This window comes from Falco punctatus (assembly GCF_963210335.1).
Source record: "Falco punctatus genome assembly, chromosome: 4".
In the NCBI taxonomy this organism is placed as follows: Eukaryota; Metazoa; Chordata; class Aves; order Falconiformes; family Falconidae; genus Falco; species Falco punctatus.
In genome coordinates this window covers 49,136,708-49,163,792 of record NC_137583.1, presented here as the reverse complement: position 1 = coordinate 49,163,792, position 27,085 = coordinate 49,136,708, and the positions used below count along the sequence as shown (strand labels likewise).

The window sequence follows — 27,085 nt, the reverse complement described above, 5'->3', positions numbered from 1 at the left end:
GAAAACCCATTTCAATTAGCAGCTAAGATGGATAGTGCAGGAAATTGCGTGGTTATTTCCAGGTATTTACAATGAATCACCTCATTGTAGGAAGGGAGCACGCTGCACTGTGCTGAAGGGGCTGGGGATCACAATTATGCTCCTCTGGTGCTGTTACACATAGAGGAGTTTGCTTTTATGGTTTGGTGATTAATTTTTGCAGGATGAATTTTTGCACCGGGGAAATCGCTAAAATTGTAAAGAGGAAGCAATGTGCGGAGGGGTTGCATTAGCTCCCAGCGGCTACCTGCAGCCTTAGCATCTAATCCGCACTTCTAGGTGCCTCCAACAGCCATCTGGAGTCTTTTCTGTCTCCTCCCGAGCACCTGGATGAGGAGAAATGAGTCCATTTTTCTCCAGAGCAGCTAGCAGTGGGTGTCCCCCTGGTTTCCCTTGCATGAAGTCTCCTCCTCCTCCTCCCTGTCTCTGTCCCCTTGGGGCTCCGGTACAGCAGGACCTGAGCTCTCTTCTCTCCTCCATGGGGATTTGTGTGTGCAATGATCTGCCGTTTGGCAGGAGCCATGAGCCATACGTGGCCAAAGTGGTGATGGCTTAGGGGAGAAACTGTGCTCAAAGGGGCATCCAGCTCCCAGGCTTGACCTGAAAATGTTCCTGGAGTGGCTGGGGATGGCCAAATCCATCTTGCTGGGGCCGTGGGAGGAGCTCAGACAGCCAGACTGTGCCAAGAACTTGGTGGTTTTGCTGGTGTGACCAAGTATATTTATTTGCAGGTCATTTTTCACTTGTTGACCTCCTCCTGGCAGGAGCCTGGACCCTCTTATCGCTGCATCTTTTAGCTCTGAGGATGTCCTTTGAAGCTGCGTGTAGATAATGACCCTGTGGTCAGTGTGTCCCGGTCGTGGTGACCAACCATCTGGTGCTAGTTCTTCCTCCAAATTGTATCTCATCAGCCCAGGCTCCAAGGCTCCTGTTGCTCTTCTCCCAAGTGGAAAAAACATCCCTCGAGTTTGCTCCTACAGATATGGCTGGCAGAGGTGGGGAGGGCAGGCAGGTGGGAGGCAGCAGCAGGCAGAGCCGGTGACGCACGCTCGTCTTCTGGGAGCTTGTGCGGGACTGCTGCTGTGCTGGGTTCCTGGTTCGGGTCCAGGCATGTAGTCAGGTTCCTGGAGAGCTCCCAGAGCTTGGGCATGTTTCCCTGCGAGCCAGGTGTGACTCTGTGCAAGCCTGGCAGCTCTTTGCATCCCAGAAAACTGGATGGCTGCTTGGGGCTGGGGTGGGAAGGTGTTTGTGGGGCTGCAGTGAGATTCTGCAGTCCTTTGGGCATCTTCACGGCCGGCTGTGCCCCAGTGTCTTGCTGATGCTCAGTCCCTTGCCCTGGGTGCAGCTGGCAGTGGCCTGAGTGGCAGGGGGGTCCCTGCCCGGCAGGGATGCTGCACTGGCTCTGGAGCATCCCAAGATGCCAGGACTGGGGCTGGGGGTCTGGGACAGACACGGGCACGCTGTGGGCACGCAGGGGTCTCAGATGGCTTGGGAGGGCTGTGACGCAGGCGCGTTGCTTTGGGGATTAGAGGGGCTTCGGTGGGAGCAACACAAGGATCCAGGAAGCGTAGCCTGGGGCTGGGCAGGCTCAGCCCCCAGCCCTGTGTTCTCCCACCATCTGGCTTTCCCAGGCAGGCAGCTCACGAAACTTCTCTCGTCTCCAATTGCTGTGCTCCACCTTTTATTATAATTGATTCTGCATCGCCATAGGAACCCGCTCCAGCGTGAGTGAAGAGCAGCTGCCTTCCCTGTGCACTCCCCAGGAGAGAGGCGGCTGCTCCTTCGCTCGAGATGGCAAGTGATGGAGCCGGGAGTCCGTGGCAGCCAGGTACCACCCAAGCCCCATCTACTCTCGTGCTGTGGGGAGCAGAGCCGGGGGGTGTCATTCCCTTCGCACTTGGCTGCCAGGGACCCCCCACCCCTCAGGGTGGTGGGCTGAGGAGGTGGGGCTGGCTCTGCTTGTTTGGTGCTGGGGTCCAGTATATCTTCTGGTGGCGGCTGTCAGGGCTGGATGGAGAGGGCAGGAGGCTGGGATTTGGGGTGGGATGGGTGGGAGCAACCTTTCCTGGGGGGTGTATCTTCTTCCCAGGTGGCTTGGTTTGGCAGTGGTAGGTTTTCCATGTGTGCTGGGGTGACTGCGGAGAGGAGGCAGGTGAAGGGTGTGCTGCAGAGCCCTGCGCTTGTCCAGGCTTCCCGTGCCCCCCACCCCGGGGGTCCAGGGATGCCAGAGCCTGGGATCTGGGGGCAAGCATCTCTGCTTAACTGGGGCTGGGCTAAACTCCCCCTTGGCTGAAAGGCTGCCCCTTTCACTTGCAAAAAAGTGGATGGGACATCCCTCATACTCCGTGTCCGTGCTCTGCTCATTCCCCCTGGCTGCTGTGCATGGCTGCAGTCTTGTCCAGCAGAGCTGCCTTGTTGGGAGAGCCCCTCCACAGTGGCTGCATGGGTTTGGAGAAGCAGTGGTGGAGAAGGTGGCCTTCCCCTTAGCACAGGCTGCTTTAGCAGAAGATGGACCAAGCTCTTAACGTCAGGGTTTGGGGTACAGATGTGCTGGGCTGGAGCCCCAGCCTGTCCTACCACTCCTTGTGGTGGAAGATGCTTGAAAAGCGATGTTGTGAGCAGGCTTTAGAGCGTGAGGGGAGATCTGTCTACATCAGACCAACTGGGGGATCCACTGAGGCTTGGGATCTTCCTCGAGCATGGGTGTTGGCTGCTGGTCCAATGTCTCTTGGACACCATATGTCCTTGTCCATCCTCACACTGCCCTCACAGGGCCAAGTGATGGAGAGGGACTGAGAGGGTCCATGAAGGAGCCCCCAGGATCTTGCTGTCAGTAACAAGCATTAATAGGGAGGGAGCCCAGACATGGACTGTGGTTCCTGGGTAGATACTGGCGCTGCCTGTCCCTGGGCAGCTAGCTGCCCGGTGTTTGCCTGTACCACCAGGCTGAGATGCACCCCGTAGGTGGTTCAGACACAGCCAGGCTGAAGGCAGAAGGGGGCTCAGCATCCTTCTTGGGGCACAGCATCATCTGTACAATGTACATACCCACCTCGGCAGGGCCAGGAGGGTCTCTCCCTGCAGGGATGTTCGGTGGAGGGTGCTGAGGTTACGGCTTGGGTGCCCCCCTGGCAGCGAGAAGAGGGAAGCTGGGAAGGCGAGGTTGCACACACTGCTCTCTGGGCAGACTGGGTTCCTGAAATGGGAAACAACTTTGTTCCTGCTGGGCTTGGCTGCCTGCTGAAGAAGGAGAGAGGAGACGGCCCCTGTGTGAGCCCTGCACCAGCACCTGGTGGCAAAGGCAGGAGCAGATTTCCAGGGACAGCGCAGCAATTTGGCTTTGGGATGCGTAGGAAGGGAAGGCAGAAACACGTCTGGAGAGTCCCAGCTTTGTTTGCTCCCGGGGCCAGGGTGTGTGCCATAGGGCAGCAGGAGAACACAGCCCTGTGCTCTCAGCATCGGCCAGGCAGGAGACCCACAATGTGCTTTAACAGGGGGCAGAAACACCTCTGAGAGCCCACACAGCTCTTTGCTCCAGGGGTCTGCATCCTGTTGGAAGTTCAGCTTCCCCTGGCAGGGCCCCTGGTTGTGCTTGTGCTGCAGCCGGGCAGGAACCCGGCGGGATGCGTTCCTTGAACCCAGCGGCCAGGTTTACCCAAAAAGGCAAAGTCAACCCTGCAAAGAATTCCGCTGCCTCCGAGGTGGTGTCCCAGTGCCAGGCACAGGGCGCATGCCCCAGGGAGGCACCCAGCTGCCTCCAGCTCCACCGGGGCGAGTGGACCCGCTGCGGATGGACGGACCCTTTGGCACACCGGAGCGAGCGCCACAGCCCTGCTGCACTTGCAGGTAAAGCCTTTTCCCATCTCTAAGGAGCTGAGGTCCTAGAAATCCTCCTGCTTAGGCAGAAACTTGTTTGCCTGCAGTCCTCGTGAGGGCGTTTGCTTTCCTATCTCCCTGGCGATCGCGTTTGCTGTCTGGTTGCAACAGGCGGTTGTGCACCATGTGCGGTGATGCAATGAATATTAACCAAGGGGAGCACAGGGAGCCGGGTCCTGCGAGACCTCGGGCTCCCACCGAGCAGCAGATGTGCTCTCAGCCTTTTGCTGGAGCCCTGTGTTAGTGCTTATGCTGCACTGCTCTCCTGGTCACAGAACCATCTTTGTTAGACATTCCCAGGACCCTGGCTGCATCTATCTTTTACATTTGTCTCCTAGATGTCTCAAATAGCTTTGTATGGGGGGCAACAGTAGGGCTGTGCTTTTCAAAGCAGGGTTATTTTAGCACCATCCTAATGAATTTGCTCCGGTCCTTATTCTCTGTGCAGGCATTTCATTCTGGTCTCTGCGAAAGCTTCATTTGAATTTAAGCATTTTAGCCCCTCCTAGGTCTCCTCCATCAAAAGTAGCTCCAGTTTCTCCTTTGAAGACATTAGTCTTATTTCTCATCCTTATATAATTGTAAATGTCTATTTTGGGTTATAGAAGTACTAAGTTGGGTCTATTTAAAAGTGTGTAAACGGAGTAATTCCCTAGCTGTTCGGCTGCACTGACGACACCGTGCAATTAAGCCCTGCTCCGTGTGGCTCATGCCCTGTCATCTTCCAGCTCCATCCTTTGAGCATATCAAGCCTTTATGGAGCTTTATTGTGCAAATCACGCGGGTCTGGGTTTTTTAATTCGTGCTGACAAAACACACACCTTTCAGTGCCAGGTGCTGCAAAGCTGCTGTAACCTCCCAGCCCCCTGAGACAGATTTACCGGTGACCTGGGGAGCTGCCTCGTTGCTCAGACCCTGCACAGGGAGCTGGGCTCCCCGCTCCCCATCCCTTGCACACCAGCTGCACTGAGCTGGACTAACGCGGAGCGAAGCACGGCTACGCCAGGGCTCCTGGCTTCATCTTTTATTTGCTGGTGGGAGTAAACTATTTGAAGGAGGAACAGATTATTTTCTTTTGAACAAGGTTACCATGCTGTAAATTGGAAGTAAGCAATACCCAAAATGTTAGATTCCAGAAATTGCTTTCCGGCTGACACAGAAGGCTTTCTCCAGCTGCTTTCCCTAATTAGGCTCTGATTCTGCTTTGGACACTTCTTAGAATCATGGAATGGTGTGGGTGGGAAGGGACCTTTAAAGGCCACCTGGTCCAGCCCCCTGCCATAAGCAGGGACATCTTCAACCAGACCAGGTTGCTCCAAGCCCCGTCCAACCTGGCCTTGAATGTTTCCAGGGATGGGGCACCCACCACCTCTCTGGGCTCTCTGTGCCCGTGCTTCACCCTCAGCGTAAACATTTTTTCCTTATAGCTAGTCTGGATCTCCCCTCTTTTAGTTTAGAACCATTACCCCTGTCCCCATCTCCCTTATAAGCCCCCTTTAATTACCAAAAGGGCGCAGCAGGGTGTCCCTGGAGCCTTCTCTTCTCCAGGCCTTTGTACTTTCCCACCCACTACCTATCCCTACGTCTTGACTCCTGGTTAAAAACCTGCAAGGACTTAAAGGGTGGAACAAGCTGGCGCTAGCAGGAGTGTCTGGGTGTAGTCCAGTGAGCAGGCTGAGTCATGCCGGTGCTGTGCAGCCCCATCCCTGCTGAGCGCCCATAACCTCCCTTCACTGCCCACTCACATTCCCAGATTGGAGGTGTCTGTAGTGGGAAGGGTGAGCCCTCCGTACCAGATGGCATCCTGCATCGGTAAACACGGCTCCATACTTCTTTTTAAATTAATATCTCATTAGATATTTGCCATTCCCAAATTAAATGTTTAATTCGTGGTTCATACCCAGAAAAATCTCACCGCAGCGTTGCTGAATTGTTGACAGTGATCCTCTTCCTTTGTGAGCTCAGTCCCTATTAAGCAATTTCCTTGCTCATGTATTCTTCTTAGTTACTAAGGGAACATGAATCTTAATAAAACTCAATCAAACGTTCCTTAAATAACAGCTGCCTTCATTTAACTGTCTTATCAGCAGGTTTTTTTTTGCTCTGCTCAAAATTCCCGGGAAAGTAAGATCTGATTCTTCACACAGTAGTGAAAAAGCAATGCATCCCAAATGTGAGGGGAACCCTTTATCCTGAGTACTACAGGATAAAAAAATAGGGATACTATTTAGCAGAAAACCTTCTGTTTTCTCCTGAACGTGCCCGTTCCTCTCTGCACTTTTGATGTGTGAGTTAGCTGGTATCTCCAGATATATGATTTGTGCTTGGGTACCTTATATTGCAGCAGGGCCAGTCCTGAGCATCTCTGGCATCGAGAACCATGACGCGAGATTTTTCTAACCCAGATGCATCAGTGGGAAGCACAAATCTCCCCTGAGCACAGAGAAGTGCAGTGGAGAGGCAGCAGTGCCCCAGCCACATGGTGCTTCCAAAGCCCGGGGAGGTCCCAAGGGCTCCCAGGGCAGGAGGAGCTCTGTGGGTGGCTCAGGCTGTAGGGAGCTGCACCCGCCCCCGAGAGCTCCGTGAGAGGAGCGGGATGCTCTGTCCCACCCGTGCTTCTCCACAGGTGGGGATTCCTCCCCCAGACAGCACCACACGGAGCCACCACCCACCAGCTGTGGGGGGAGACCCAGGTGCCCTCTGCCCAGGTGGCAGCCCCAACAGCTCAGGTCTCTCAACCCCATCCTCCTGCCCTTCCTCAAGCTGCGCCGCCGGAGGTTTAGGCTGGATATTAGGAAGAATTTCTTCACCAAAGGGTTGTCAAGCCACTGGGACAGGCTGCCCAGCGAGATAGTGGAGTCACCATCCCTGGGAGTGTTTAAAACACCTGGTGCTTAGGGACATGGTTTAATGGTGGCCTTGGCAGAGCTGAGTCCATGGTTGGACTCGATGGTCTTAAAAGTCTTTTCCAACCTACACGGTTCTGTGGTTCTGTGATGTGGTACCCGTGGGAGCCCTGTTTGACTCATACCTGCATCCCGTGCTCAGCTGGGGCTATGTGGGGGGAGGAATAAAGCCCAGCATGACAGAAGCTTGACAGCCTGAGAGGCTGCTGGATGGAGTCACACTAGGGGTGGCCAACGTCCTCTTAATGTGACACGGGACGGAGGTGTAGTTTCCCTTTAGGGAACTGCACTGGGCACTTCCCTGCGATAGTGCAAACCCGACAAATGAGGGCAAAGCCCCCGCTCAGCCCTGAAGGAGACTGGGACCCTCGGCAAGTACCTGGGGATTTGCTCTCAGTGGAAGTGCCAGGACAGCTGGTTTGGGGTGGTGGTTGGAGTTCAGAGGTACCCTGGCCAAACACTGATGCAGGGATGCCAGCTGGGGGCTCGCCACCCCTGTGGGCAGGGGTCTCATGGCGGTGCTCTGTCCCAGAGGAGAGCAGGGCTGGCGGAGAGGGCACCCCGCGTCTGGTCTAGACATGAGACATGCCCGGGATGGGAGAGTACCAAATAACCAGGGTGAAAAGTCAGAGAACAGCTGGGCTCACCTTGTTGCTGCTGCTCTTGCCCTTTATTTTGCTGCTGTTACATTAAATTATTTTTAAAGCCTGTGAGCGCTGTTCCTCCTGCTGTCCCAGGAGCTGCAGGTAAAGGGAGAAGGTCCTCAGCACGTGTCTGAGCCATGCTGAACCTGCTCTGGTCCGCAGCTGGGGGCCTTGCCCTTGGGGCTGCTTTAGCTCTGCCTTTTCCTTTCCCACTGATACTGCTCCCAGAGACACTATTGCTGCCCGCGAGGGCAGGGAGATGTTTCAACTGTTTCCTGATATCTCCCAGTGGGGCTTTTCTTTTATTTCCTGGAGTCTCCACAGCACTGAGAGCACTCGAGCTCCAGGATGCTGTAAGGGGATGTTGGTGTAGATGTTCTCCTAGGTGAACTCCATCCAGTCTGATGAGACACTGAGAACTTCAGGCATGCCTTGTGGTGTTTCTCTACAACTCCTAGTGACTGTGGTCCTTTTAACCTCTTCTGCTATCTTTGTCCTTCTGTTTTGCATCCCTAGCCCAAGACAGCTGGACCCTGGAGATCTTTCCTCAGTGACGTGGCTGTTTGGACACAGCCTTCTCCTCCTCCCATTGCAAGAGCAATGCTAGTGACCCCACGCAGCTGCAGTGAGGTAGGTGCCCTCCTTCCCCATCCTTCTTCTATACCTGATGCAAAACCAAAGGCAGTCGCTGTGCTAGGAGAGATGTGGCAGCTGGACACGTGTCCCTCAGCAGGCAGGAGCAGATCCCAAGCTTGTGTCTGGCTTGGGAGAACTTCAAGGCCAGACTAGGTAAAGCCCTGAGCAGCCCACTCTGGCCCCACAGCTGAGAGCCTTTCCGGTGGGAATTGTCCTGTGATTCACAACACCTGCTCCAAAAGGCCCTGCAGCACAAGCCTTAGCAGATAGGCACCTTCTCCAGAGGATTGCTGGGGATTTAAGGGCAGACCAGCAAGCTTGGCACCAGTGCCCTGGGCTGCCCATGCATCCCATGCCTTCGTGCGCCCTGCGATTGGCTTCTTCAGCTTGCTAGAAAACGAGAGATCCACCTGGGAACCTCCCTGCCCCTGGTTATTTAGCAGCGTTGCTGTAGCCCATGGCTGTTCCTCCTCCCTCACAATCTCTGCTTTCCCTTCCAGGAGCTCTTGGCTTGGGCAGGAGCGAATCCTGAGCTCGGCGCAGCCGTGCCGGTGGCGATGGAGTAACCAGTGCTCTGGGTGCACGGGCATAGCGGGAGGCTGAAGCTGGCTGCCCAGGCTTCGGGGCGGCCGAATGCGCCCTGCCCACACGCTCCTCGCCTCTGCCATGAATGATGCATCGACGATGGATTATGAACTGCTCTCCCCCTCCTTGGTCGAGCACCCAGCCGGCACAGCGGGTATGGATGCTGAGCAGAAAACCGTCTTTGCCTTTGTCATCTTCCTCCTGGTCTTCTTGGTGATGCTGATGGTGCGCTGCTTTCGCATCCTGCTGGACCCCTACAGCCGCATGCCCGCCTCCTCCTGGACCGACCACAAGGAGGGGTTGGAGAGGGGCCAGTTTGACTACGCCTTGGTGTAGAGGGCAGGGATGGGGCGAGCCTGGGTGCTCCGTGTGCCTCCCACCCCAGCTGGCCCCGGCCCCGGCCCCCCCTTCCTCTGTGGTGTTGCCCTGGGCCAGCAGGGATGCTCTGGGCAGGGAGGTGAGATCAGGCTCTTGGCCGGGGTGGGTTTTCTAGGGGTTTCTCTCTTTTCTAAGCACTTTTCAGTTCTCTTCGCAGTCTGCAGGACTCTTGGAGAGATGTGTTGGAGGGGTGATCTGACTCCGTGTGGTCCCTGCTGCCCATCGTGCCCCTGGGCAGCATCGTGTGCTGCGGTGAGGGGCAGGAGGCGATGGGGCAGGGCATGGCGGGACCTGCCCTCGGCCACTGCCCTCGGGGCTCCTGGTCTGGGTGGCTCTGCCTGGTGCCAGGCCAGAGCTTTGACCCCCACCTCCTCCTGCCCCCCACATCGCCCTTGTCTGTGTCCTCTGGGGAGTGCTGCCCGTGGCCCAGTGCGTGTGTGTGTGTCCCTGTAGCTGAGCTGTGTCTGTCAGGGGGTTTATAGGCACCAGACCCAAGTGCTGGCTTTGTTCCTCTCTGTGTGGCAGCCCCAAGTGCTCCCCCCACCCACAAGTGAGGGGGAGATGGAGACCCCCCCACGCGCAGCCCCCTTGTGGCATCCAGCCCTGCAGCCTGCTCTCCGCTTCACACTGTAGTGACCTGTCCCTGCCCAACTGGTGGAAATGGTCTGAGCGAGGTGCAGCCACGCAGTGACCCGCAGACCTGCCTGGGTGGCCCCGCTGGGATCCCAGGAGGGATCCCAGGTCCCACCCAACACTCGGGAGATGCTCCTCAGCCAGCCCAAGCCTGGAGCCTCCCACTGGTATCCCGCTCTGACCAGACCCTGCTCCAGCAGGATCAGGGTGGTCTCCCCATGTCCAGGGGGTCGCTGGGGGTCGCTGGCCTGTCCTTGGCCATCCTGCGTCTGGGTATCGGAAGGGCTGTGTAAGTAGCCGGGGGGAAAGCAAGGCTGTCCTCCTGCCCCTCTGCGGGAACCATGCCTGTTGAGTAGGGGTGCTGCAGCTAGCCACAGGGCTAGCAGAAGCCATGGTGGATAAGGGCAGCGGGCCAGTAAGATGGTTTGTACTGAGGGATTTGAGCCTGTGGGGGAGAACCTCTTTCCCCACCATGGAAATAAAGCTGCACTGTGCTAACCCCACACAGCTCTTCCTCTGCTCTTTGACGTGTCTGGTCAGGCACCCAGAGGAGTGCCGGCCGCTCCCCCCGGGCCACGGTGGGCTGCCCCCTCTCTCCGAGCCAAGACCCCACATCTCCCAGTACAAGCTGGAGCTGCTCTGCAGGGGATGGGTGACCCAGGGCAGGAGCATCCTGCTGGGGTCTGCACGACACGAGCAGCAACCTGGTAAGTTCTGCTGCATCCAGAGGGACCTTCTGGATGCGTGGGTGTGGGTCATGTCCAGAGAGTCACACGAGCACTGGCACGGAGGAAGAGGCTGGGTGGCTGCTGGATGCTGCAGAACGTGGGTACCCCAGCCCAGCACCCTGCTTCTGCACCTCCTCTGGCACCACTGGCCCACACAACTCTGACTCCGTGCACCCACCGCCGGGCGCAGGGAGCTGCTGGAGCGGCAGTTTCCAGCTGCCTGAGCTCAATGGGAGCATATTTTCCTCTGCCCGGGTCACTGCATGAGTGTGTGTGTGTCCCCAGCAGCGCCCCCGCTCCCACCACCCAGGCAGGCAGTGGGCTCCCTCCCAGGCTCAGGGATGCTGCAGCCCTGCCTGCCCTCTTGTGGCACATGGCTCTGCGTCCGGAGTGGAAGGCCAAGAGCTAAAAATGAGAGTATCAGCCTGGAACTGGGGTTTGAGCTGGGCTCAAGCAGCTGGACCCCGACTCCTGGCCACGCAGCAGGATCCCTGACCGAGCCGTGCATCGCCCACCCCGCACACCCCATTCACCCCACAGTCTGGCCAAGCCCCGCGTTGCCCGACCTCTGCTCGGCACAGCCACGGCCCAGCAAAACCACCAGCGAGCAGCCAGAGCGGTGCTGCTCCTCCGAGGGGGTGAGCCAGGAGCCCAGGGTGAGCGCAGCACCAGCAGTGCCCTCCCTAAGCGCAGCACCAGGCAGGGCGAGCGTGGCGCAAGTGGTGGCAGCAGCAGGTTTTTGCCCCTGTGACCTCTCCACCAGCCCTCTCTGTGCCCCTTTCACCCCTGTCCTTGTCCCTGCAGCCTCTCCTCAGCCCGGCAGCGATGCTGGCCTGGGTGCAGCCAGCCCGCCGGTGGCATCGCTCCGCTCAGCTGTCTGGCACCACTTGCCTCCCGCTCCCCTCGCTGGGAGGGAGCAAAGCATCAGGAGAGACTTTGCTGATGTCTCTGTCCCTCCTTCCTCACCTGCCTTCTGCTCTGAGGCTTTGGTTGGTTTATTTTTGTCTTTTTTTATTTGGAGCCCCCACAGGTACCGAGACGTGTGGAACTGGGTGAGGCTGCATCCAGAGGGACCTCCCAGATGCATGGTGGGGGGGGTCATTCCTGGAGAAGGTGCTGTGCCCCTGGGGAGGGCAGGGAGGGAACCAGCCTGGGCCCCCCCGTGTTGGAGGGAGGACGGGTCCTGCCACACTCCCACCGTGGCCTCCCCATCATCCCTCGACCCGGCAGGTGGGCACGGTGCTGCACAGCCCCCAGACACAGAGAAAGACACAGAACCACTTAACCCAAAATAATTTTATTGTTGCTGTTGCTTCTGATACAAAAAGGAATTCCACAAAGAGCCACCTCTCTGTGCGGGACAAGGGGGCACAGGTTTTGGGTTTCAACGCTTCCCCAAAAAAAACCAACCAGCAAGAAATGTCAATACAAAAAAAAACAAACCCAAAAAACAAAAACAACACCGCACCAGAGAGGAATGAAGGAAACCTTGAGCTTTTTCATTTGAGACTTTTGGCTCAACACACACACACAAACTCATCTCTGCTAATTTATTATTATTAATTATTTTTTTTTTTTTAAAAAAGCACCTGTTGGAAAACCAAACCAAAACAAAATAATAATAAAAAAACAAAAACAAACCCAAACATCAGGCCACCCATCCTGTCACAAGCTCTGGGACTCTTGCAAAATCCAGAGTCTGGAGCTGCGTTATGCAGAAGAGTTTTCAAGTTTGACATTAGCCCAAATACAGTATACATACACTTCCCCCACCCCATGCGGCGGCAGCGTACCAGGAAAAAAAAACACCCCCCAGGTACCAAAAAAAAAAAAAAAAAAAAGCTACAGGAATATGCACTCCTCACAACAACAAGCAATCGTAACTTTGGTGGTTATACATAAATATGGAAGGGTGGATGATACAGTGCACTATCGCTGACGATTTGGTACCAGCACCGGCTCCGGGAAGCTGGGAGCACCTCGGGGGGGGGGGGGTAAGGTAGTCGTGAGTGTCACTGGGGTGGATTAGCACCTTTGCTGCCCTGCCACCACGAAGGGCTGATGTGGAACTGGAAACGGATTCATGCAAAACTAGGAAATGGCATTGCAGAGACCAGCCGTGTGAAGTACACTCTTGAGGGGGGAAGAGAAGCCCACCTGGACAGGCTGCTGGAGGCAGCAGGGAGCCCTCCGTTCACTTACAGTTAAGATTTTCCAGACTCTTTGTAGTGCATTTTGTTTGTCTGCATTAACTGGAGACTGTCCGTCTTGATTGTCACCTCGGACTGACCAAGAGGTATGTGACATCCAGAGGGGTGTGACTTGTGGCCCCCGTTTTCAGAAGTTCTGACCGCTGAGGGCACAACCAGGCTCTGGCTGTCCCTGCCTCTTTCCTCGGGGCAGGCTGCAGAGACACTCCCCGCCCCTTATCCCCATGGTGCTCCTGCTGGTGGGAAACGTGTCACAGGATTTTCAAACCCTCACGTGGCTGGTGGCCAGGAAACCCTGCAGCATGCCACACGCGCCCTGCCAAGCCCTCCATCCCCTCTGGCATGGGAAACATCTAGATGCTCTCCAACCAGACTCGTGACATCTTTCCTGCTAGTTTAGTTTGTCCAACCACATTCAAAAATGCCGTTATCTGCTTTTCCCCGGAGCTCTTCCTTACTTACAGAAGGACGCCTTAACGCCTGGACTTGCTGGAGCTCTGGGAAAGCCCTCCCAGCTCCAGCTCTCCGGCATGTTCCGCGTGCTGCGGTGTGAAAAGCCCCGGTTCCCTGCAGGAGCCTGTGGTCCCCCGGGCTGGCTGCTCTGCCATGCAACGTGGGCAGCTCCCACCGCCCCGGTGCTCAGAGGTGACCTTTTCCGTTAGAGGAGCCCAGAAGGACCAGAGGACACGGAGAGGACAGAGAAAGGCAGAGCACAGCCAGTGTAGGTGTGGGATGGTTCCTGCAGCACCACCGTGACAATGCAGAAGCAAAGGAGGAACGAGAGCTGTTGGGAAATGCACTGACACCACACCGTGCCACAGCTCCTTCCACAGCTGCCCCCAGCCCCCCCTCGCATTTCCAGGGCTGGGGGGGCGGTGTATGGCCTGTGACCATGAAGGACAGGCGGCTTCCCCATGGCACTGCCCTTGCCAGCTCGGACGAACAGTACCTTGGTTAAAGGAGACAGGCAGGAGCTGAGCAGAGCAGGGCGTCCCTGCTAACGGGGTTTGAACCCTTGGCAAAGCTTTTGTGAGCTCGTTGGCGGTGTGGCTTGGCTCAAGCACCCCGTGAAGTGGAGCATCCCTGCGTGGCCAAGGTGGGTGCTGAGCCCAGAGGGACATTTCCCATCAGTTGTACTGTGCAGCGGAGGAGGCGGCGGCGGGGGGTGCAGCGACAGAGGAGGCAGCTGTTCCCAGGTGTGGATGGCAAGGCTAAGGACTGCACTGGCGGCTGGGGGGGGGGGTGTCTCATGGCTGTTAGTAGAGCTGGAGCTGGAGCTTCATCCTCAGTGCTTGGCCCAGCTCCCCTGCTAAGTAGTTGAGGTGGTTCTTGGCCTCTAGTTTCTGCAGTTCCCTCTTGCGGTACAGGGGCACGCTCACGATTTCCAGCAGGTAGGTGCCAGGCACTATTTTCTTGCGGCCGAGGTGCAGGTAGCTGAGCCCCTCCTTTTGGTGGATGCGGAAGTAGCCATCCTCATTCCCGTGGGAGATCAGGTACCGCACACGGTTCTCCAGGGGCTCCACAGCTGGCAGGAGCTCCAGGATGTGCTCCTTGTGAGCCAGGTCGGAGAGGTTCAGCGTCATGGACAGAGGGGCGTCCACATCCATGCTGGCCAAGTTCACAGTGTGATCCTTTGAAAGGAAGCAGGTGCGTTACTTACAGATACCAAGAAAAGCTCGTGGCCAGGTGAAGGAGGACTCGCTTTAGAGGAGTTCTGCCCCACGGGCCACCCCAGAACAGCTCTGAGAAGCGGCTACATCTCCTGTGGCCCTTGCTCTCCTGTTGACGTGTTGCAGACTGAACCAGCAAGCACAGTCCCTCATCCTCAGGGGAAGAACCACTAACTTCAGAGGCATTTTCCTCCCAAGGCCTGAAGGGCCCATAGTGACCTCCTAGTCCAATCTGTCTTTATCAGGCCTGTGAACTTCTTGGAGGAGCCCTGCACAGAGGCCAGAACTTCCCTCCAAGGAATAACCCGTGTTGATAGTGACAGGTTCAGCCTGGAGTCAGACAGCAAGTGCTGACCGTCCCCCATGGTCCTATGGGAATTGCTCCCCCGTCAGCTCCCCTTGCAATGACACATGTCCTTTACCTCTTGGTTGCACATACCTCCAAACGTTTGTGGGCAAACCACACAAGTGTGTCACTTAAGATTGTCCTGACCTTCTCTAAGGTTTTGTGAAAGACCTTCCGTTCCTGCAGGACTTCTGAACTCAGTGGCACCCACAAACACCCAAGCACCCAGCATGGGCAGGTACCGAGTGAGCTGCTATCTCTGCCTGGACTGAGGCAGCCCCACAGGAGTGGGCACACACACGGGAACCACCCCAGGCAGCTATCCCCCAAGTGACCCAGCTCCTGACTTGCTCCGTCCACCCCATCCAGGATGCCATGGGTTTCTTACCTGGTGCTTCACAGTGCCATTGACACTGCGCCGCTGCCGACCCCTCTTGGGGTAGCCATTTATCTTGCACTCATAGCAGGTTTCAGGGGAGAGCAGGTTGTCTTCATCCTCTTCTTGTGGGGCAGGAAGGTAGGAACCTTTCCCAAAACCCAAACCAGAAATACAGTGTCTGGTGGCAGAAGATCAGACAGACCCATGTCAGATTCACGCTTCAAGAAGGAAATCTTACCGTTGCCCTCACAGCTTCTCCATGTGGCACCCAGAAACTCAAGAAGGATCATGCCTGGGTGGAAGACATGGCTTGTGCAGGAAGACTTGTACACAGGACACGCCTGAGAGAGATCGCGCTACGTCTCATTTAGATGTGGCCAGTAGGTTTAATCTGCCTCATCCTGGGCTAGGTGGGTCTGCAGGGCATCTGCTACAGTGCTAGCAGCTGCACTAGTCACTGCATTGGTGAAATGGGAGAGGAGATGCACATTTGTATGAGGATCCTCTGGTGGGTGAGGTAGTCTGGCATGGACAAGCTGAGGACTCATGTAGCAAGGGGAGCGCCTCGGGCTCCTTCAAATTGTGCCAGTGGCAGAGAGCAGAAGTGTGGCGATGGATCCTGCCTGGGGGCACCATGCACTCGGCAGCCTGCAGTATCCCCAGGAACGTACAGGAGCCTGTGGGGACCTGCTGGCTGCTCTCTTACCCTTGTCCTGCTCGGAAGTAGCCGCCAGGACAGCCGCAGAGGTAGCCTCCGTCGGTGTTGGAGCAGCCGTAACTGCAGGGGCTGCCGCCTGCTGAGCATTCATCCACGTCCTGGCACCCGCCGAAGGCTTGGTCAAAATCAAAGCCAGATGGGCAGACGCACTTGAAGCTTCCCAGAGTGTTGTAGCAGGATGCAGAGCCGCAGGCGGTGGGGCTGGAGCACTCGTTTTCATCTGCACCCAAAGACAGCAGAACGAGTCAGAAGCTTAGTGGAAGGCAGCGCGGGTGCCGCTGGCACACCCCACGCCACACGGCCAAGGAAACCTGCCCACGGCCACCGCTGAGCTGGCGGCTCCCCTCTCCCGAGACCTCATCCCATGCAGGTCCCTGAAGGACTGCCTTGATTTTTTTTGTTTTATCTTCCTGCAAGGCAGGGAGCTGCTGGTGTCAGGAGCACTGGGAGCTCATCCCTCTGCAGAGCAGCTTCCTGACACTCCCTGCTGCGGGGACAACCCAGGGCAGTGCCAGGCCGGGCAGGGGCACCGTTCCTGGGCACGGGCACGGTCTGTCTCTGGGACAGGGCAGGAAGATCAGCGCTGGGTTAGCAGAGATGAACCCAGAATGCAGCGTCAGAGGTGGCCAGGGGTGTCTGGAGAGGGACTTAGAGCTTAGCCGCCCTCTTCCCCCCACCCCACACTCACCCACGCACTGATTCCACTGGTAGTGCTGCACGTAGCCCTGCGGACAGCCGCAGCGGTAGCCTCCGAGCACGTTCTGGCAGCCATGCTGGCACCGATGGTTTCCATCACACTCATCCACATCTGCAGCAATGTAACACAGGCAGCGGTGAGAGAACCGCTCCCTGTCTCGTGGGCAGCGCCGGGTGCACAGGGACCACGCGCACATGGCACGGGCCTGGCAGCCAGCACCCTTGAGGGCGCTTGTGGGGGTGGGCAGTTTTTCTGCCTAATTATGTCTCTGCAGCTTGGAACTGAATAACACCCTCCGCCCCAAGGCCCACCTCCATCCCCTTGCAGCCCCTGCCTGGACGGTTTTTTGATGGAAGGTCTGGCCCGGATCGTTACCACTCTGCTCCAGGCTGCCTGCGCTGAACACGGGCTTTTTTCCCTTTAGCTTAGCGCGTGGTGAGTGTTGGCCGGCATGAGATCTGCCCTGATGAGGCACAGACCCGCTCCTTTCCCAGCCTTGGCTGCTGCGGTTGCAGCACCGAGACCTTCATCTGCTTGTCCCAGAGCCAGCGTTTCTCCAGGCAGGTCAGGCACTGACCTCTCCTATGCACTGCGGCTCCCCTGTGGGTTTCTGGTGCCCCACAGTAAGGATTAGTCCCTTCTTGGCTGGACTGAGCTGCCTTAGAGACCGTGAGTGAACTGGGAACTCTTCCACGTGGAACACGTGCCTGTCAAAGCCCCAGAGACACAGACCCACCTTCACAGTTGACACCAGAGCTGTCCAAGGAGAATCCTTTCTGGCACTCGCAGTTGTAGCTGCCTGGCGTGTTCAGACACTGTCCTTTGGCTCCGCACAGAGAGGGCTGAGCCGTGCACTCGTTATTGTCTGCAAAACACCAGCAGCCGCTTGCAACTCCATCCCCAGCGACGTGGCTGCGTGCAGCTTTGCAGACAGCTACCTCGCATCACTGAGCTCAGCCCCGGCTGAGCCGCATCCAGCCAAATCAGACACACAGCCCCAGGCTGACTGGAGCGGGGCAGTGCTCTGCGGCCAGGGCTGGGCGGCTGGAAAGGCTCTTCTGGGCTTAAAGCTGACCCGCGGGGTCCTCGCTGGTGCTGTACAGCAGGGCAGCCAATGCCTCTACTCACCAATGCAGGATGAGTGGTGCTGAGTGAAGCCTGGGGGACATTTGCAGTTGAACCCTCCGATAATGTTCACACAGAGGAACTGGCAGTTGTGCTGCTTGGTGGAACATTCATCCAAGTCTAAAGTGACAAGCAGAAGAACATGTCTCAATTTATCTTACTGAGGTATCTTTTGGGTCTGAGTCTGTGGCACTTACGTGTACATGGTGACACACAGCGGTCCTGGACAGACCAGGACTGCACGGACCAGCCTCAGCGACGACACCCCTCAAATTCTTACGTGAGACTAACGAGTCCCGGGAGCCTCTCCCCACCTCAGCTGCTGCTCATATACAGACACATTTGGGAGGCACAGAGACTTTTCTCTGCCTCTGCTGTAATCCACAGACCCCAGACTCACCCAGACCCTCAGGCCACCCTCCTCGCAGCCTGACACACTGGTGTTGTGGGAGATGGGCAAAGCCTGACAGTGACTCCGACACACAAAGCCCATTTGTTGGGGACATGCAGCCCCTGGAGCTCAGCACAGCTTGAGAAATGCTGTGCAGGCTGTAGGAAAGGGCACGGAATATTTTTTTTTCCCCTGATGAGACAGGAGTGTCTGTGGAAGGATGAAACCCTAATGCATCACTCCATGAGGGTCCAGCACGGCACCTCTTTCCATGCCTAGCCTTGTCCCGTGGCTGAACTGGCTGTCCTGTCCCGTGTTACCAGCTCTTGCCACCCTTCCTGCTGCCAGAGATGAGGCAAGGTCTCTGCTGCCTTCTCCTGGGTGAATACCTTTGCAGATCTTCCCATCTTCTTGCAGAATGTACCCTCGGGGGCAGGAGCACTGGTAGCTGCCTTCTGTGTTCTTGCAGATGAAGTTACACGGCTTAGGGGACTGGTTACACTCATCCAAATCTAGACTCGAGAGATGAGACACATGAGCATTCACAGGTGGTGCTGCTGGATGGGGTCCCCAGCACCCCTCGGACCATTCATTCTACCAAGGGGCTCCTGAATACAAGGTGATCCCAGGTTTCGTGGCCCCACACAGCCAAGTGCTCAGATGGCCCTGTGGATTCTGGCACTCCCTGCCCCAAATAAATGCATCTTTTCCACTTTCCGGGAAGCAGGAGAGCAGAGACAAGGGCTTTAAGGGAGCACCTCGTTTGAGCCAGCACAACAGATCCAAGAGATCTCCTGCAGGAAAAGAGCCAAAACACCACCCTGCTCAGATGTGGGATCTTGTGTGACATCTTTCCCAGCCCCTTCCCAGCTGAAGAGATGGGTAGATGCTCCTCCTGAGTACTGGGAACATCAGTGACGGGGCCAGCCCTGAACTTCTGGAGCTTTGTCTCCTCTGCCCAGCAGGGAGTAGCAGCAATGGCTCTGACAAAGCCTGTATTTTTGAGCCAGGCTGGAGGGCACAAAACTGGAGAAAGAGCAAGGATATCTAGAGAGGAATCCTGCCCAGGTGCTCAGGGTCATTTCTGCTCTACTCCTAGGCACAGTGCTTGGTTTCTGGGGGCCAAGGCTTCTTTTCCACCCAGTGTCTAGGACATGCAGCTGCTGGCATCGTCTTGAACACCATCTCAGTACTGGAAGTACAGCACATCCTCAGTGCCTTCAGTATTTCCCCAGATGCCTGCAGCTGTGATTCCAGGGGTGCCTTTTATGTCAACATCTGGATTCCCAACGTGGCGCTCAGGCTGGCTAGAACCAGCTGCCCTGCCAACGCAAGGCTTGGCTGCTCATCTCTGGGTCTCACTCCTTGCCAGTCCCTGTGACTCCTGGGGTCAGAGGGAGAAGACAGGAAGCCTCACTTTTAAGGAGTTAAACAACACAGAGCGATGACTTTGATGTCTAGAAGACCATGCAATAGGGCAAAGTGTCCAGAGCCCTGCTACGGATATGCAGGACAGCATGGCCGGAGGGGAGGGCAGAGGGCAGGTCCCAGGTGGGGGTCCCAGGACCCTCTCTTTGCATGCTTAGAAGGAGTGGAAGCCTGCCAAGGCCAAGGGCTGCCCAGAGACACGGGTGTCCCCCTCCCGACTCACCCACGCAGGCGGTGCCCGTGATATCGGCGGTGTAGCCCAGCCTGCAGTGGCAGCGGAAGGAGCCGATGCTGTTGATGCACTGTCCGTTCCTGCAGAGGTTGGGCAGCACCTTGCACTCATCGATGTCTGCGGGAGGGAGGGAAGGACCTGTTATTGCCAGCGCTGCCCCTGCCCCCCTGCTCCCGCGCCGGGGCTGTGTCACACAGGCTTCTCGTCCACTCCAGGCACTGTGTAGGTCTGTCCCAGCCAGGTCCCGGGGGAATTCCACAGGTACCCACATCTCTGCTTCCCCCCTCTGCACTGAAGGTGATGCGGGCCCCAGCTCACCTCTCCCGTCAGTGGAGTACCCCGGCCCATGAGGACACATTTTCTTGTACTGGGCGGTTCCAGGGAGGGGACAGAGTTCACACTGGGGGCCCCAGCTGCGCCCGCTGTTGCAGCAGCACTCGGATTTGGTGACCAGGTTGCGGTTGGTGGAGGACATCTGGCACATGGTTTGCAGTACTTCAGTGAAGCAGAATCCCTGGCGGGTGTCTGGACAGGAGAGAGCGAGAACACAAGTTCAGGATTTGAGCCAGTGTCAGCATCAGGGAGAATCTGTCCAGCCTGTGCCAGTTCCAGCACGGAGGGTAGTGTGGTTTGAATAATGCTAAAGGTACAGGTGATGCTCCAACATCCTCTCTATTTGGAAACCCTGAAACACTTGAAAAGCATCATCTGCTACTAAAGAGGGGCTGCTCAAGACCCACCAGGACTTGGTGATTACCAATACACTCTGTGCCAGAGGGGCTGACTTCAAAACCTTCATTGCAGTCACAGCGGTAACTTCCCACCGTGTTGATGCAGCGGCCGTTGGGGCAGATTCCGGGCTTGGTGCGACACTCGTTCTCATCTAGGAAAGAAGGAACCACAAAGGGTTGTGAGGCACAGGACAAATTTCAGCTTTCCATGAGTCCCCAGCACTACCACTCCGTCTGCAACACTGTCACATAGTTCTCAAGGACAATTTCCACATCCTTAGGCAGGTGAGGGACACATCCACCTGCCCAGTGGCTCAGTACCCGGCTCCCCTGGTTTGCACATTCTCCACCTGCAAGTGGCCAAGCTGCCAGGCTGGGATCGGAGCTGGGCTCGCTCCACCTCCCTGCTGTGCCCCATACTGTGCAGGTCTGGGCTGCCCACTGCTGGCCCTTGCAAAAGCAGCTCGGTGCAAAGAAGCTTGACACGGACATGGAAAGACACAACAGAAAGGACACATAGCCTAATGCTGTGTCACCCTGTGCTGGAACTGCGTAGACCTGTGGGTCCAGGGATGAACAGGGGTTTTGTGTCTGCAGGCACCTAGTAGGACATACAGGGAGTTCTGACATATGGGAAACCCTGGGGAGGAGCTGTTTTGACAGAAGGATGTAAAATAAAGCTACACGGACGATACCTAGAGGAGGATGGTCTCCAGCCCCGCTAGGAATCCCTCCCAGCCTGTCCCTTGGTACCTGTGCAACCCTCGCCATCGGGCCGACGCTGCATTCCTGGTGGGCAGATGCACATGAAGGTCCCAATGAGATTCTTGCACAGCATCCCTCGAGACTCACAGTCGTGCAGCCCCTCTGCACACTCATCCAGATCTGCAACCAAGAACCTCATGAGACCACGTCCAACCTGCCAGCTCCATGGCACTGTGGGGGCAACTAAGAACTGAGCACTCACATCTGCACTGCTCCACCACCCCTCCTGCCTTGGCCCAGGCTGGCTGGCACACCGCACGGGCACCCCGGGAGGGGAGGGCGAGTGCAAGCCCAGAGATGCCAGCTCAGAAGTCCTGTCTCCTCGCTGTACAGCACCAGGGACCGGCTAAGGGCAGGGGGCTGGGGAGAGTGTGGGGGCTCCCCGGTGGGTGCAGAAGGGGATTTTACCTCTGCACATTCTTCTGTCTTCTCGGAGGGCGTATCCAGATGGGCAGGTGCACTCATAGGAGCCAAAGGTGTTGATGCAGCGGAAGGCGCAGAGCAGGGGATTCAGCGCGCATTCGTTGATATCTGGGAGGCGAGAGAGAGGAGGGGGCTTGACCCTGTGCTCTCAGCAGTCAGCTGGGCAGTAACAGTGGTGGAACCCCCCCCACTGACACAGGAGTGTCCCCCCCTCCCCGTGCATTCATCTCATGAGAATTCTGTTCCACCAAGGCCTCCTGTCATGGTCTTCAGTTGCAGAGTGGGACAGACACCTGGTGTCTCAGCAGCTTTGATGGGACAGGGTCCTGGCTCCGTGGTGAGGCAGCTCCTGCATTTAGGCAGGTCTCCAGGCCTCCTCCTGGTCTTCAGCCTCAAAGGAAGCCGAAGGGCACCAGTGCTGATGTACACACTGATGTGGAGAAGAGCCCCAGCCAGCTTTTCTGCACTGTCCATTGGAGGCTGACCCGAGTGCTGCTCACCAGCAGTGACCCAGTGGGGCCACCAGCACAGTCCAGTATGCAATGAGGGTGAAGGGACTGTCCCACAGCTGCGTTACCTTCACATGTCATCATGGGACCTGGCTCAAAGCCCTCATCACAGGCACACTCGAAGCCTCCCACCACGTTGGTGCAGGTGCCGTTCCCACAGGGGTTGCCAATGGAGCACTCGTCGGTATCTGGAGGAAGCCGGGACCCCGTTAGTGGGTGAGCTGGGGGGGGAGGCGCGGGCTGGCCTCTTCTTGCAGCCAGAGCGCTCACGCCAGCAAAGCCAGGAGCCAGGGGTAAAAGGCAAAGGGACAGGGGAGAGGCAGGTGGGTTCTCCACCCCCCCACCCCCCCCCCCCCCCATACGCTTGTAGCCTCTGACATGAGGAGGTTAAGAGTAAGAGCGAGCGGGTGGTCCCTGCGCAGACCCTTACCCACGCAGTTGACCCCTGTGTAGTCCAGGTTGTACCCGAAGGGGCACTCACAGCGGAAGGACCCGTCGGTGTTAATGCAAGCCCCGTTTATGCAGACACCCAGGTTCTCCGAGCATTCGTTAACGTCTAGAAGGGAAACCAAGGCAATGAAACCTCCTGTCAGCCTGTAGCCAGAAACAGCCTTGTCCTCTCGGGGACTGCAGACCCCCCATCTCAGATACTCCCTCTCCGGAGCTGGGGGCTGAACCTTTGGTGCGCAGGCAGAGACCGTGAGCCTGGGAGGGCACCCAGTCCTGTGTGCCCCCCTCCTGCCACCAGGATTCAGCCCTGCTCCCCAGACAGCCTGCGTTTGGTTGCTTCTAGGCAACCCTCCCACAAAGCATCTTCTCATCCCTAGCTCAGACCGTACCTTCTCGGGTGTCACCTGGGCCTGGGATGGCTCCATGGCCATATGGACACAGCTCCTGGAAGGCAACTGGAAGAAAGCAGAGACGTTTGATGTGCTTACAGGTGCTTCTACTGTCAGAAGATGAAATGTGCTTTGGAGGCTTCTAGAGCATGGCCGAGAGCTTGGCAGCTCACTGCCCATGGGAGGCCACAAAACCCTGGCTGGCTGGAAAACACCTTGGATCTGGAGGCACCAAGATGCTTTTGCCCTTATCTAAAGCCCTGCAGAGAACTGAGAGCAGATCCAAAGCAGAAATACATGTGGCTGTGGCTGCTGGAGGGCCAGGAGTGCTGGCGTCCAGCATGGGCTACTCAGTTTCAAGGCAGCACCCTCCAGATGGAGGAGCCCACTTTGCTGGATGGCTTGCACCACTGGTTGTCTTGCCTGACCTGCACCCCTTCCCCACACTGCGCACATTGGAGACACACGCAGCCATCTCTCCCGTGGAGCCAGGTCCCAGCACACCTACCATTCCCCTCCTGTGGGCACAGCTCACAGGGGTCTCCCCAGCCTTCTCCTGGCATCTTGCTGCAGCAGCACCGAGCCTTAGTGGTGTTGAAGGCCTTGGGGACTGAGCACTTCCCGTTGTCAAAGCGAGTGAAGCAGAAGCTCTGGCGAGTATCTGTAGGAGGATGGGGAAATGCACAGGTCACCACAGACAGCCAGGACGGTTATGGTCCCCTCCCCACTGCGATGAGCGGCACTCACCAAAGCACCGCCGGCCGTTATCAGACAGCACAAAGCCTGGAGGGCAGACACACTGGAAGCTGCCAGGGGTATTGGTGCATGTCCCGAAAAGGCAGATGTTGGGCTCCTCTTCACACTCGTTGATATCTGGGAGCACCAGGGATACATTACAGGGCAGCCAAAAGTCACTCCTTTCCTCATTGCACTAAATCAGCTGAAGCTGTGATGTCTGGGGAGCTCTGACACCTGCAGAACATCATCCCTAACCCTTAACCCACCCTCAGGGAAAATGGGACAACAAAGAGGCCAGGGCACAGCAAAAGCAATGAGCCTCCTCCATCATGGGAGCAGGCCTTGCCCTGCTCTGTGCCCAGCTGCTTTCAGGAAGATCTTTGGGGGGGTGGGGGGATGTATGCCCCAGCCCTCTCAGGAAGAATATGGTTGTTCTGGGAACAGTCTGAGGGGACCACAGGCTGTGCTGGAAATGGAGGAGGCGGAGAGGCAACATTACCGATGCAGTTGTCGTTCTGCACCTCGTACCCAGGGGGGCAGATGCAGCGGAAGGAGCCCTCCAGGTTCTGGCAGGTGCCCGGGGAGCAGGTCCCAGGCAGGCTCACGCACTCATTGATGTCTGCAGAGACAGGGAAAAAAAACAGTGATAGTGTCCGTGCTCAGCTCGGAGGACTTGCATGCAGGGTACCTTACTGCACCCGTGCCCCACGTGCAGCTGCACCCGGCTTTGCCCAGAAGTTGCAAAGGAAGCAGATAATTTTCCAGGATGCTCTGCCTTGTGGACCCTGGGAATATGGACTCAGCCCTGCAGGAGGCTGCGGTGGACACGAGTAAGCAGAGCACGATATGCCCATCTGCCCCCACAGCCCCTGCCTGCAGGATGGTTCCCAAGGCAGCCCCGGTACAACTCTGCGTGCTTTAGGGGTATCAGCAGGACATTTCTCCTCACTGCCTGCAGGTCCCAGCACATGGAAAGGGGACTGGCTTGACTGTTCCCTGCATTGCTGAGAGGGAGATGCAGGCAGAGTGGGGCTCAATCCAGCTCTCCATGGGCAGTCAAATGACAAGCCTTTGTCTCCAGAGGACCTGGGGCCTTGGGATAGGTTCTGGAGAGTCCACTGCTCAGTGGCCTCTGATGGGATCAGCCTGGGGACCACATCTCACAGCACTGCACAGTGCCAGCCACGCCAACATATAGCTCAACCCACAGAGAAGGGCCAGCCTGCTGCCCGGACACTCACCTACACAGTTCTTCCCATCAGGGGTCCGGTCATACCCCTCTTGGCACAAGCACTGGAAGGAGCCGATGCTGTTGATGCACTGGCCGTTTCGACACACCTGCCCCACCAGGGATGAACACTCATCAATGTCTGTGGGAGGGAAATGATAAGCACAACGGGAAGAGAACTGCATAGCACGTGTCAGCGTGCCACCTCAGCCAGCCCCACACCTCTGACACACACAGCCACAGCCGGGTGACACCCAGAGGTCACTCCTACAGCTGCTGCCGGCTGACACCCAAAGCTGATCCCCTGTATGCCACTGTGTGCCACCCCATACCCCGCAGCTGCTGCCGCGTTGACCCCAGCCGGTGGTCCACGCGGTCGGCGTTTGATGCAGCTCACCCATGCAGTCGTTATTGTGTGTCAGCTCGAAGCCGGGGAAGCAGAGGCAGTTGTAGGAGCCGACTGTGTTCTTGCAGGTCCCATTTCCACAGGGCTGTCGGTCACACTCGTCAATATCTGCAGAGAGAAGGTCACAGCCGATTCAGGGCCTGAGCCAGCTGAGCGCCGCTGCCTTGGGTGTGCAGGCAGGGTCCAGGCAGCTGCACGAGACCCCTGTGGCTCGCAGGGGCAGCCTGGGATCGAGGGGACACTGTGGCCCTTGGCTGTCCTTGGCACTACCCAGCGGGTGCTGGAGAGAGCTCACATCCATCCTGATATCTGACTCCCGGCAGGGCTGTGGCAGTCACACTGACCCATGCACATGGTCTGCTCCCCCGTGGCCTTGAATCCGTTGTGGCAGATGCAGACGTAGCTGCCTTCGGTGTCAACACAGTCCCCGTGGCTGCAGACGTTGGGGATCTCCTGGCATTCGTTGCGACCTGAAAGAAAGCGAAGCGGGAGCTAGTGAGCAGAAGGGATGGAGCTAATGGGAAGGGCAGACCCCCGCCTGCGGGTGGGAAGCTGTGTCCGTGAGCAGCAGAACGGGGTCTCCGTTTCCTGAGAGGTGGCTTCAGAGAGAACAAGATTTATGCACTGCAATCAGAAAAAAAAAAAAAAAATTAATTGGAGAAAATGGCCTGAGCTGCCAGACTAAAGCTGCACGTCACAATGACCTTTTCTCATCCCCAGGAGCCCACGGTCCTGGGGAATCACTCCAAAAGTACAGATATCCCATAACCACAGCACAGCCAGGTCGTGGTCCCAGACCAAGAACCCATGTGTGGGACTGGCATGTCCTTCACCCTGTCTTCCCTTGGGTGCACACATGGGGGTCTGCAAGACCAGCTGGCAAGGCCAGGCAGGGGCGGCAGCGCCTCGCGCGCGTCTCTGGAATAGGTAGCAAAGAGCTCCCATCTTACCCACGCAGGCTCCGCTGGGCGACAGCTTGTATCCAGTGGAGCATTCGCACCTGTAACTGCCCGGGATGTTGATGCAGTCGGCGTTGCGCTGGCAGAGGTTCTCCCCACTGCTGCACTCGTCGATGTCTGTGGGAGGACAGCGATGCAAACCTTGACGGTGCAGAGCGCCAAGCGCTCACCAGGCACTGTCATCCTGGGGGGGCTGGGGGGGCTTCATGGAGTCAACTGAATTTTAGCTCTTGTTCCAATCAAGGTCAACCTTTTTTCAAGAAGTTTTCAACCCTTTTCTATTGCTTTGCAATAAAATAATGGGAATGTTAGTGACAACTCAAAACTTTGAACCACTCACATTTGCAAACTTTTTCTGAAAGACCCCTCCAAAAAACCAAGGAAGGGAAACCCAGGTGGGAACATGAATGAAAATCAGCAGGTTTTGTCCAACCGTTGATGTGGAAAAGGAAGACAATTTCAAGAAGGCTGAGAACACGTAGACTCTGTCCATGTCTGCTGCCAGCCCTCACCCTGGTGCCCCATGAGGCGGGGAGACACCAGTGGCACACTGCGAGCCCCCCAGGTGCCCTGGCTGCCCCTTACCTTCGCAGATGAGCAGGATGTTGTTGTAGCTGAATCCAATGGGACACTCGCACCTGAAGCTGCCGATTTGGTTGATGCAGACACCGTTCGTGCAGATAGCTGGGATCTCACTGCACTCATCGATATCTGCGCACAGACAACATCTCTCAACATCCCGGGAAGGCAGCAGGGAGGAAAGCATCCCCCATAGTTGGGAGACTGCTGCCCTTGCTCGTTCTAGGAAGAAGACTAGCAGGAAAGGGCTGCCAGACCAACAGCGGAGCAGCTCTTGGAGGACTGAT

General features: G+C 57.1%; 2 protein-coding genes across 3 annotated transcripts in view; one reads left to right on the top strand and one right to left on the bottom strand.

The window, feature by feature from the left end:
• CTXN1 (cortexin 1) overlaps positions 1–11,997 on the top strand; it is a 41,210-nt gene extending 29,213 nt beyond the window's left edge. For both annotated transcript variants that reach the window (XM_080382338.1, XM_080382337.1), the window contains 2 exons: positions 7,982–8,095; positions 8,602–11,997. In XM_080382338.1, the coding sequence (XP_080238464.1) occupies positions 8,735–9,022 (288 nt within the window). In that variant the 5' untranslated portion in view covers positions 7,982–8,095; positions 8,602–8,734 and the 3' untranslated portion in view covers positions 9,023–11,997. The remainder of the gene's footprint in view (positions 1–7,981; positions 8,096–8,601) is intronic.
• A 1,883-nt stretch (positions 11,998–13,880) lies between these two features.
• The window catches only part of LOC308061783 (fibrillin-2-like), a 146,834-nt gene continuing 133,629 nt past the window's right edge, over positions 13,881–27,085 (bottom strand). The window contains exons 44-66 of the mRNA XM_080382221.1: positions 26,805–26,930; positions 26,211–26,336; positions 25,605–25,730; positions 25,252–25,368; positions 24,868–24,996; positions 24,126–24,245; positions 23,636–23,761; positions 23,397–23,549; positions 22,889–22,954; positions 22,480–22,605; positions 22,118–22,237; positions 21,526–21,648; positions 21,106–21,237; positions 20,379–20,504; positions 19,940–20,146; positions 19,613–19,738; positions 18,351–18,473; positions 17,574–17,690; positions 17,182–17,310; positions 16,437–16,556; positions 15,737–15,968; positions 15,040–15,208; positions 13,881–14,266 (exon numbers count right to left, since the gene is read on the bottom strand). Of these exons, the coding sequence (XP_080238347.1) occupies positions 13,892–14,266; positions 15,040–15,208; positions 15,737–15,968; positions 16,437–16,556; positions 17,182–17,310; positions 17,574–17,690; positions 18,351–18,473; positions 19,613–19,738; positions 19,940–20,146; positions 20,379–20,504; positions 21,106–21,237; positions 21,526–21,648; positions 22,118–22,237; positions 22,480–22,605; positions 22,889–22,954; positions 23,397–23,549; positions 23,636–23,761; positions 24,126–24,245; positions 24,868–24,996; positions 25,252–25,368; positions 25,605–25,730; positions 26,211–26,336; positions 26,805–26,930 (3,314 nt within the window). The 3' untranslated portion in view covers positions 13,881–13,891. The remainder of the gene's footprint in view (positions 14,267–15,039; positions 15,209–15,736; positions 15,969–16,436; positions 16,557–17,181; positions 17,311–17,573; positions 17,691–18,350; positions 18,474–19,612; positions 19,739–19,939; positions 20,147–20,378; positions 20,505–21,105; positions 21,238–21,525; positions 21,649–22,117; positions 22,238–22,479; positions 22,606–22,888; positions 22,955–23,396; positions 23,550–23,635; positions 23,762–24,125; positions 24,246–24,867; positions 24,997–25,251; positions 25,369–25,604; positions 25,731–26,210; positions 26,337–26,804; positions 26,931–27,085) is intronic.